Genomic DNA, 12,158 nt, shown 5'->3' with positions numbered 1-12,158 from the left:
CTAATTTAATGTATTGTCTAACAGATATTTGTTGGATGACAGCCTTTTGTTGATTTCTGTAGTTTAGATGAATCAGCTTTTGGTGGCATTTGGTTTTTTCACTTTTAGGTTGTAAAAGTATCATAAGGTTAATTATTTACAATGTTCTGTGTGCTATATACAGGTGTGCCCTGAGGTGAAAAAAAGGACAAAAAAACGTGTGCACATGCGTCTTACTAACATTCAGTAACTTTCAGCCCAATCTGGTATTGTTTCATGCGACAGGCAAACCTTTATCTTGCTCAAAAAACAGTTATGTGCATTAATCTTACTCCTTAAGCGCCATCTTTTATTGTGGAATGCTTAAACATTTAAAGATGCTTTCCCCCTTCTTTTTTTTTTTTTTTTACAAGACTTTAAATATTTTAGTTTTCTTGTGTAGTGTAGTTTAACTTTCCATTCTCTCATCCTAGCCTCCACAACCATCATTAAGTGACCCCCAGGATGCCAAACAGCACATGCATGTAATGATATAATGAGAATCAAGTGAAGCATGAATACTTGGAACAGTGGGATGAGGATGAATGGGGTACTGTGATCATATTGCCGTTTTCTGCTTGTTTTTCCTCTGCGTGTATGCATGAGTCTGTAGATATGAGAGCAGGGAGCATAGAGACTGAAAATGACTCTCTGGATGTGATGTTCGAAGTGAAAATGAGACTGAGGTGTGAATTGCCTCCATCATGGACTCCCACTGGATCTTTACTCTAATGCTGAGTTCACCACTGAAAAAAAATAGAAATGTCTATCTGAATGCAAAGTTATTACCCAGCAGTTTACTACAAACTTCTTTAATTCCGCTGACTCTGTACACCATAAACACAAATTAAACACAAAAAGCTCCTTTCATTCTACCCTTCGGCAAACAAATATGACGTCTAGTTTTTGTTCGGAGCGGCTTCAAGGCTCAAACTGCGATAATTGAGAGTAAATTCTTCACTAATCAGCCATAAGCTCACGTAGTATCACCCTTTATGCTATTTGTGGATCACTTTGACTTGAATAGGCCTGATTAGAGGCGAGTCTGGAGCCTCAGATGGTGAAAACAAACAAAAAAATGATGGGAAAGGGATGAAATGAGTAATTGTGTAGCACATAATTGCGTATCAGAAGATTCATCACTGTATTATTCATCGTGGTTGATGGAGGAAGGGAAAAAAAAGACAGATTCAGAATTTCTTTTCATTATTTGCAGTCATCAGTGAATCAACATATATTCTGACATTTAATAATAAAAAAAAAAAACATTACATCATCTCAACAATACAGAGCTTCAGCCCGTTTCCAAGCAGGCTAATATGTACAAACTCCTGGTGTTGGAAACATCAGTATCGGATTTCTGGTATTACCTTTTAAAAACCGAACTTCACTAAAACACCGGAGTCAAATATTAGCTTGTAACAGACATCTTCAAACAAATAAAAGGCTGTAAAGAAGTGGGACCAGCATTTCTTTAGGGGACCAAATCACCATCCTTTTTTTGAGACGCCACAAAATATAACAAGATTAGACAGAAATGCATTGAATACTGTTTATTTGTCGGTTATTGCAGAACTGAACTTTAAAATATGTTATGTTTTTTTAATGTCGTCGGAACACTATTGCTATTGTCTTTTAGTATACTTGATAGTCAATTTAAGCTTATTTTGGGTGGATGTCAGCCCCCCCTCTAGGATCTATTACGACAGACCTTTAGACACACACTCATACACACACACACACACACACACACCAGTATAAAAATAGTTATCACTATCTGATTCAAGACTTTTCCATGTAAAAAAATTAGGGAAATATTCGATAATAGCAGACAAAGATTTCACAGTCAATATGACAAGTTTGTTTGTCCAGAGTCTCGAACAGAACGTCACGTACTGGTCTTCAACTTGGGGGTAGCAGCATCTGAACATCGTTACTTGGGGGGGGTTCTACTGGAGTGGGGGTTATACATGGAGGACCGTTGTTTGGGCTTTGATCAGGTCATTCCTGTACTGCTCCAGCCAGTTCCTAAGCTCCGAGATCCGGTACCCTTCCGGACCCCTGCCTCCCTGGTAGACCACCCTCTCATCCCTCACGATGTAAAGTCTTTCAAAGTACGCTCCATAGGCTGCGTTGGACGAGTTGTCCATGTTGTCCACCACGACGTGGCTCCCGGGCGCCTGGGTCAGCATCAGCTGCGCCGCGCTCAGCCTGTCCTCCAGGCAGCGGTGCTTGAGGATCTGGTACGGGGCGTCCGAGCTCACCCACCCGTCCGACGGATGCGCCTCCTCGATGTACACAACTAAGAAGTCCGCAATGTCCGCGTACTGGCTCACGACGCGCTGAAACGCGGCCAGACGCGTCATGAACGGCGGTCAGGAGCAGCTGCCAAAGTTGAGCACGAGCGGTCGCTTCCCTTTCATGCAGTCCAGGATCCGAACCCGCCTGCGCTCCTGGACCAGCACCACCTCGGTGTTGGGCGCCGCGTATCCCAGGTGCGCGGATTTGAGAAAGTCCAGCTTCTGTCCGTACCACACGGCCCTCAGGGACTCCAGGGTGAACATCTTGTTGGAGTCGGAGATGCACACCGGAGGGTCCTCCGGGCTCTCCTGCTGCTCCCCCATTTTCAGCAACACTTTTCTCCTGATGCACAAGAAATCCAGGAGCCAGAGCATGACAGCGGTCAGCAGGAACCGAGGCAGCAGCATCAGACACAGGGCTGCCTGCTTCAGGGCTCTGGCCATCTGGACACAGCCGGACTCCTGCATCATCTCACTCTCTTCCCCTGCCGACGAGGATGCGACTGGACCCGGCGAGTGACGCTCAACTAGTCACCTTTACACATTGGAGAAAACCATCTGACGCACCTAGGCGCTCTTTTTTATAGGTAGAGCAGCTTGTGAATAATGACAGGGGGAGAGAAAAAAAAAAAAAAAACACAATGAAAACACGCCTCCTGTACCCGCGCCGCCCACTCACATGGTGGGGATTACCTCCCGTCAACTCTGGGTTCAAAACCTCCACACGGAGACTGGAGGAGCGACTCTTAGGTCCACATGGTGGAGGATGGAACATGACATCCATGTTTTCACATTGAGAGACGCTCCTGGTTCGAGTCAGTGAGCGCTTAAAAAATCTCCTTAAAGTCAGGAGGCGTTAAAAAAAAACATCTCACAGTTGAGTTTTCAAACATTACCTGCATGCATGCAGGACCCACTCGGGGCCACTATGCGGCGCTGGATTCACGCAGAAGCGAGCGGAGGGATGAGTCATTCACTGCTGCCGTGGGGTCTGAATCAACAGCGAATATAGTTTATTGATGTGGGTATAGATCAATTCATTCTACGTCATCACACGGAAAAAGTCACACGCTGTACCCAGAGAACTTCACTTTAGATCATTCTTTTGAAGGCTTTAGGTAAACCTTTAAAGACATCAGTTTTTTCAACCTGGAACAGTGTGTACTTTTCTTACATACTGAGCCCTGGGACATTCACTTTATACGCCTGTTTGTTTGTAAATGTACACGCACATGTAGTACATATAGTGTACATTTATCTGGATGTTCTGTTCCATGTTAGTCTCTGTATCTTTGTCTTTGTTGTTTTTCTTTCCATGACCTATGTCCTTTGTCTTTGTCTATAGACTTAGATTGTGTCATCTTTGTTCTTCCTCTTTATGTTCTTCTTATTTTATTTTTTATGTATTATTTTTTATTGTTTATGAAAAATTGCTGGCTATTGGTAAAAAACAATTTCCCAAAGGAGACCTCCTGAGGGATCAATAAAGTTTTACCTTACCTTACCTTACCTTACCTTTATATCCAAGCTCACACATGAACACATTCATGTTCTTGTCTAGAAGCAAAAAAGACAAAAAAGATGCAAACCAAACCAAAACAAAGCACTCTGTGGAAATTATTAGCACATTAAACTGATCAAATGGTCACCCTCTTTACATTTCAAGGCCTGCTGATAATCTCACCCCTAACCCCATCCCACGACCGAGCCAGGACCATCAGAGCCCCAGGTGAGTCCTTGCAGGTCCCCCCCTTAATGTACTGCCCGACTTCTTATTTCTCCAAGAGTTGACGTATAGTCTGAGCAGACATGTGAGCTGGAACACCATAGAAAAAAAGAGAAAAAAAACACAAACTGCGTCACAGTCATAAATCAGGACACCTCATAGAAGTCAGGGGCCATATCAGGCTAGTGTCCTCATACTGTACTAATGTTCACAGATCTATTTCAATAGTACAACAAAGATAAACCGTAATAAATAAAAAATAAATTCCATCAAATATATTTTCAGATTAAACTAAAAGGGGCCAAATGTGAACCCAAAAACCCCACCGCTGTGTATTTAATCAACACCAAATCTGGTGTTTAAATGTGTAATGACAAGTATTTTCACAGTGATTTTACAGTTTCCTCCAAGTCCCAACCTTAAATACTTCACATTAGCCTGAAGCATATGGAGTTCATTCCTGAAATGTGTGAGACCACTTCAGAGATCGCAGAGGTGTGACTGCATGTGTGCACAAGAGGCGAGAGAGGGAAAGATGTTTTTTTGTTTTTTTTTTAATCCAATTTTAAATGGTGCCTCATTTTACAGTTCAATTAACGACTTACTCTTCACACATGGAAAGATGGGGGGCCTCGATGTCAAGACTCCTTCTATTATCAAAGGAACTCACACATGCAGTAATGAAAAAACATTCTCAGAAACAACTTTTTCTTGTTCGTGGAACCAGTAGTGCACCAGATCTTGAGCGGTTTGCAGCATTAGCACGATGGCACAGAGAGGAAATTTAAACTTGTGATTTTGGATTTAAAACAAACCAAGAGTAAAATTCTGATATGATCTTTTATTATAGACATTGATCTCCTCTTTGATTTTCCCACCTACAAATACTAAAAAAGATGGATGGATAGATGGATCCATTGACTTTATTAATCCCATCTGGAAATAAGGTTTCCAGAAGAGGTGGATTGAGGATTTTTTCAGGTCATTTTGATCTATTATTCTTATTTGATTTTAATAGCCAACCCAAAGAAGTCGGTCTTCAAATCGCCCCAAGTCCGTTCAAAGGTTTTTGGTATATTCACATCTCAGCCAACTTGGTTTCAGACTAAAGGCTCATTAGAAAACACAGTCATTAATCATTCTTGGAGAAAGACAAAAACAGACTCAAGCATTTATCAGATTGGATGGATCTGATTAGTTAGTAATCTGAATTTAGATATTGTGCGACATACTTATTTTTATCTATTATATATATACATGTATAATTTATTTCTACTTGTATATGAAAAAACACATAGTTTATATCATAATTTTTCTCAATTTAGTGCAACTTTTAAATGTTTTTAAATATTTATGTCCTGAAACATTACTTCAACAAATTAGAATCATCATGTTTCAACCACTATTTTGGCTTTTTGTTTGGGCATCACTCTATGATTAAGAATGAAAGAAATGAGTGGATATCTTGACTTTTAAAGTATATACTTTATTATTTTACTATATTGTTTTGATTGTTTAAGCGCTTTGTGACCCTGGTCCGGAAAAGCTCTATATAAATAAAAATTACTTACTTACTAACATTAACGCAGTATATATATTTAAATAATCACTGTACAAAAAGCATGGCTTCAAGCAGGCGTATTAAAAATAATATATTAGGGAAATTTAAATTTAAGCCAACATAAATTACAATAAATAAAAAAAATAAAAAGAAGGTAGAATTGAACTTAAGAAAAGACAACTTATAGAAAGTATGTTACTTTCACTACGCAGAGTGAATCACAGTTAAATCATAAAGCCAGAAAACCTAAACACTTTGGTACTACTAAGTCAGTTTAGAGGAAGTATTCCAAATATGTCAGTGAATAAACTAAACAGTTCAGAACATGTTTGAGCTCGAAGCTTGGCCAAATTCCATTAACAAAAGGTCAGCAAACATTTGCAATCCTAATCTGTAAACAACACTTCGGTGACCTACTGACAAGCCGTATAAATCTATTAACCGTATTCATTAAAGGGCAAATACTGTGTTGATTTAAGTGTGTCGTAAATAGATCTTGGACCTCTATTGTAATCATCAGTTTGCATCATCTTGTGCTTAAGCCCCGCCCACTGAAAACACTTTGTTTTTGTGCAAATAAAATCTTGTTTACCATAACCACAGCCACTCTGCTGTGTAGGTCGAGCCTTGATGTTTGTCACAAGGCTTCATCAGTCCTGGAAGTCTCCACCTCCAAGGGACCTATTGTATAAACAAAGCGAGGCGTGATTACTGTTGGCTGGAGGAGGAGTAAAGTCCATTATTATGTCATAATGGACTCCTCTCTTGTAACCTCTTGTTCGCTGAGATTTATTATTTGAAAAAATGTGGTTATAGTGATGTGAAAAAAGTAAACTTAAAGGGTGACCAATTTCAAAACTCTCTCAAAAACCATGTTTTGAATATAAAAAGTTAACTTTATAAAGTAATAACTTCAACACATGGTCATGAAGAGGGATTGAATCTTGGAGAGGAACACTTCAACATTTGAAACATGTGAGTGTGTCAGGAGAGTTTTGAAATTAGTCACCCTTTTTTTCTACGTCACTATAACCACATTTTTCAAATAATGGTGCAAAGTCTAGATGAGGACCGCACGACAGCACTTTTGCTATAGGAAGAAATCTATACGATCTGTGCTTTTAATATCACGGCTACGAAGGATTCATGTGTGACGATATACACATGTAAATGAGACTCAAGCTTCTGTGCAGATTGCGACATGGTTATTAAGCTCTTCCTACACCTCTTTGAAGTTGCACTTCAATCAGGAGTGCCATTGAATTCAGCACGAGCAGTCTATATAGCAACAGATGACTCCAGGTGGTTTTATAATATTGTAAAGAATCCACACAAAAAAACTCCAAACAAAACCATCGATTAAAATGTAGTAAAAAAAGAGGATTGATTCTATCTGGTTGCTCAAAATCCAATCATGTTGCCATGACGGTATTTCCACTGCGGTTCATACATTTTTTTGACTAGGCAATCTTCTCTACATATAAGTCACACACTCTTTTGTCTTCCAGGACATTAAATTTGTCCATGACCTAGCTACAGGATCTGTTAACAGTCACCACCGCCCATGGTGAACTTTTCAACTCGCTATATTACATGGCTCCGTCTTCCTACATGCGTTCATTAATTTTCAAAGGGCTATTCCCCTATGGGGGTCGCTATATCCCAGAGCTTTTTTTGCTCAACCTGAACATGACGTCAGCCTTTCACAGAGTATACAGAGACAAAGAATTATCCATGCACGCACTCACACCGACAATTGAAAGTACTCAAACCACCGTTTTTGGGAGGAAACTCGTGTAAACCAGCAAGTAAGGGGGAAATCATACAAACTCCAGGGAGAAGGAAACTTCAAATTAGAAGAGAAACAGCAGCCTTCCACCACAAGTAGTATTGTATAGTGTGATATATTATTTATATATCAGTAACTGACGTAGAAAAAGTCTGGATCGGGTTAGTCCTGAAACGGTGCATCTTCCAAACCTTTAGACACAAACTGTTTTTTGAGAGTCGAAAACCGTTAGTATTAAAGGAGAATGCGGCATTGAATCCAGCTTTCGTGAGAGAACACCTGTGATCGTAGCTCACTGCAGCCACCTGGATGTATTTAAGAGCTGAGGTGCTATGCGCCTCACTGAAGGTGTTTGGAGAATCAGGACAACAAGCCAGATGTGCCACAGCTTTGTGTCTTTTTTAAGGCTGCCAAACCATTGAGCAGGCGACAATTAAAAAAAGATGTGCTTACCTGAGAAAAGTCTTCTTTTTTTAAAATCTGATCTATTATTTTAATTGCAACATAACATAATTGGTACAATAGACGTCACAGATCAACTTAAACGTGGTCAAACCAGCACAGTCACTGCCAGCATCAGAGGTTGTTCAGCGATGTTGTGGAATCTCTTGCTGGAGGGCAGCGTGGTGAACAGTCTTTTCTGTACCCAGAGTTTGCTGTATTTAGGGAAAGAGGTTTGTGGATGTTTCCTTTTTGATTTTTCAAACACACAGGATAAAATTACATACGGCTATTAGCTTTTAAATCATGCCTAACACCCTAAACCTGCTTCCTTATAAAACATTTAAAACATTACTACTTAACGTTTGCAACAAGAGAAGGGAAACTGGACTGACATTGATTTTATACAAATTTTAGACGATGACTTCAGAACCAACACATGTCAAAAGGAAGTAGCTTATCTCCCATCAAGAGTCTCTCATGAAAATACATTTTAACCTGTATTCAATAAACACTGTAAACATTTACAGGGTCTATGACACAATGTTGAAACTACGAGTTAATTATATCAATTATGAAATTATTTTATATCATCCTAGATGTTTAGAAGTGAATGAAATTTAGGCTCTGTGTTACACTTTACAGTATCCTGAGACACACCCACATTAGGCAAGAATTTTTTTTAAGCTCACTTATACACTACTAATGGGAAAAAAAGCAACGCACCTTAAAGATTTGTAAAGAAATGCTGACTTAATGGAGTGGTTACGTTGCTCCAGTATTTTCTGTCTCCTTTATCGCCCATTCTTTTACCCGTTTACCCACACACTCTACTCTAAGTGTGAATCACCGTCGCTTCCTTTACGTTATGGTTCAAAAAACAGGATCTCAACCCCTTCTAAGTTTCAACTTGCTCTTCTTCCTCGCCCGATCCATCTTCTTGCAAAAGAACTATCCACAAATTAATGAAAAATGTCATTGACAACAAATGTTGTGATTTTCTTTTTTGTCAACACCGAGTAAAACTCTTTTTTTTCTAATGGAGTTTTGAAAGTCATGTCACAGACTCTTTATATATCAGTCTTTCCCTCAGGCTCCATCTCCCTTGTGCTGGAGTGGCACTTAAGATTGCATTTGAAGGGTGAAATGGGACTATTTTACATTCATTCCAAGTGTTGCATCAAAGCTTTCCGAGCATATTTGAGAGTCAGTGGAATTGTGTCACCATAGGGTAGCAACCACAGATTTTCAGTATTCGGCAGTTTGTGATGTATGAACCTAAAGTCACTGTGGGTCATTCCCAGAAGACCAGTAGAGTAAAGGTCGTATGGTGGTTTGACATACTTATTTGTTCACCTCCAACTGTGTTGAGAAATAGACTTATAGAGTAATTGGTAGAAAAATAGCAATTGTGTCTCCCCAAGCATTTTATTTGTTGTTTTGGCACACTTAGAATATCTTAGAATTGTATTTTTAATCAGATTACCAACGTTATATTTGTACTGTATTGTAGTTAAAAGCACACTTTTTGAATCACAATCAGTTTTTTTATTTACATATGTTTTTTAAAGCAGTGAACCAAGTCACAGTAGTCAAAGCACACACTTGTAGAAAACTATTTTCCAGTTGTTTTCAACTGTGAAGGAAAGAAAATAAGTTGTGTGTGAAGAACTCCTGACCAGAGTTGGACGGTTTTCTCAGGCCGAATCTGATTATCCCAGAACCATTGCCGAGCGCTAATATCAGCCTGGGATCAGCCTCGTGTGACCCAGTAGTCCAGGAGGTCATCGCCAAAATACGTCGCCTCCTAAGCTCATTAAGTCTAACTGGCAAAGCACGTCGATATAGAAACATGAGTGCCTCGGGTCACGAGCCTTGTCCTCAGTCATGCAAACAGGCACTTATTTTGACTAGTGAACACACACTAAGCACATTAATACAAACGTGATAGGATGGCTGACAATTAAATGCTTCACACTCCTCTCGCAAGAATTGCCTTCACCTCGCAACTAATGCCAAATTCATTAACCAGTTTTTCCAATTAGATGTCAACAACACGAGGGGCCACAAAAGCAGCATTGATATAATTGGACGTTATTTTAAGAAATCCAGCAATTAAATAGTTGCATTCGAGAACAACTAATTTAATCACTAAAGCTATATTTCCTTTTAAGTACACTTTTATTACAGACCTTTGCTACTTTTCGCACTCTTTGACAAGTATGGCTTAATGAAACACTGGCAGTCTGAGCCTTGATCCTGTTTTTTTTTTTTTTTTTTTTTCCAGAAATAAACTGCTGGAACCCTACTTTCATTGGTCACAGCATGACGCTGGCACGGGAGCTCAGGTCATGCAAGGACATCCCAGAATAGGGAAAACAGCTTGGACAGAGCCTTTAGCAAATCACTAATCGTGGCAGAGATCCTGCCAAAACCACTACTAAGTTGGGCGCCTGAGATTAATTGAATGCACACATTAAAGGTAACGCACACTCAGGTGTCTGTAGTTGATGCCGGACGACATTCTGAGCATAGTTCAGGGCAATTAAAGTTGTAATAAAACATACTTTGGATTTATAAGTGCCAAAACAGAGCCTTGTTCTGTATTCTGCTCATATTTATCAAGCATTTGAGGTTTGTAGTTACTAAGCAACCATCATGGAGTTCCTCTCAGACTAATCCGTCTAGGTCGGAGTAGCTGCGTGGCGCCTTCAGCACACACTGATGCATCACCTTGGATCACCAGCGTCTTTGTCCACTGGACAGAATTGATTTACCCACTCCAGGGAGGATGGCTAGCTGTTATCAAAACCTGCATCCTCATTTTACACTGAGAACCAAAACAGTGGTGTTGGTGGAGACCGTAGCTGATCAGTAGCTCCCCTGCCTCGTGTTATCTGTTCTAATGGCAGTAGTGATGCCCCTTTCGACCTTCCATCCCAAAACAGACAAAACTGAACAGATAAAGCCCGAACAAAGTGCACCAGATGACGCTGGGTATGACACCCATATGTGCGGATGAAATGATTGTTCTTGTTGAGTCACAACAATAACCATGCCATCAGTGATGTTTTTTCATGGGTGGTGTTTTGGTTTAGGAGGAAAAGCGAGAATACTTTACCACCTATAGCATGTGTCTCTGCTCCTGTTATCAGTCATGTATGACCCGGAGTCACATTTATGTTGCCTCCAATACACAACATGGAAAGGAGTTGAAAGACAGAGGAAACCTTTGTACTGAGCTGATATGTTTTTTCTCAGAGGAAGGAGGCAGAAGCCATGCCTGCATTATTTAGAGTGCACTTTTCCCTTTTCACTCTTGGTCTCTCTTTACCTTTCCTGACCCGAAGGTCGCTCTTTTTTAGGAAGTTTTTGTACAAACTTGCTGGTTTCTTTTTTTCTCTCTGAGTAAAGGTGGCTTGAAATATATTTCAGTAACCACCTCAAACAAGAAGATGTTGGTATCCTCAGCGTTCATTTGTCTATTTTAAACAAAATAAAGGGGAACGTTTTGAAATTGATAGTTAGATTTTCCTTTAAAATTGAGATGGAACTGACGATCTATTTAATTGCTGTGATATGGAAACTATCATTAATTTGTCAAATCTTTTGAGATTAAACGTTCTTAAACTGGAGCTTTCCTTTATCGCAAAAATATTTCCTCTTTTTGGTTTCAAGTATCTGGATAACCTTTTTAATAACCAATATTCTATTTACATTTCAATGTTGATTCCAAGTTCTGAGTAGGCAAAGATGGAAGTCAATCTTGCCATGAAATTAGTCTGCCATGTTTTCTAGAAACTATGCTTCACCGTTTTTCATCATAATCGATAATCTGCTCATGGTAAAGCAAGAATATTAATATTGTAGGCTTCTTGAATTTGAAAGTGTCCTCTCTTTAACAAAAAAAGGCTGTAATATTTTCCAGAGACGATTCCATTAAGGTGTATATTAATATTTAAAGATGTTTCATTCCACAGTGTTACTGCTAGAACAGTGGAACCCCTATAGATGGTCCATGAGGCATTTGAAACCTGCAGAGAAAGAAAACATCATTTATATACTTCCTGTTGTATTGATTATCGTTGTATGTTTTACCTTTAAAAAGACAGGATTTTGCTGTTTTTATCTCAAGGTTAGTCCATGAATATATTTCAGACATTAAACCGATTTTTGGTTCCAAAAGTTTTGGGTATTCCAAAGGCTCTAAACCAACGCCAGTTAGGATAGTGGAGAGAGTAATTGTAAAAATTGTTTGCAATTTGTGGATAACTTAATATTTTGGTAAGGTAAATAAACAACACCCCTTTATTGTTTTATACA

General features: G+C 39.4%; 1 protein-coding gene across 1 annotated transcript; it reads right to left on the bottom strand.

Moving 5' to 3' along the window:
* Nucleotides 1-1,207: 1,207 nt before the first annotated feature.
* On the bottom strand, nt 1,208-3,021 carry LOC148062300 (thyroxine 5-deiodinase-like). The gene has a single exon (XM_087813265.1). It carries the CDS (start codon nt 2,787-2,789, stop codon nt 1,983-1,985), a length of 807 nt encoding a protein of 268 aa, XP_087669391.1. The 5' UTR covers nt 2,790-3,021; the 3' UTR covers nt 1,208-1,982.
* Between the last annotated feature and the right edge of the window lie 9,137 nt (nt 3,022-12,158).

Source organism: Callionymus lyra, chromosome 17 (assembly GCF_982586985.1).
Source record: "Callionymus lyra chromosome 17, fCalLyr1.hap1.1, whole genome shotgun sequence".
NCBI classification, from domain to species: Eukaryota; Metazoa; Chordata; class Actinopteri; order Syngnathiformes; family Callionymidae; genus Callionymus; species Callionymus lyra.
The sequence above is the reverse complement of the archived record's forward strand: the minus strand, read 5'-3'. Positions and strand labels throughout refer to the sequence as shown.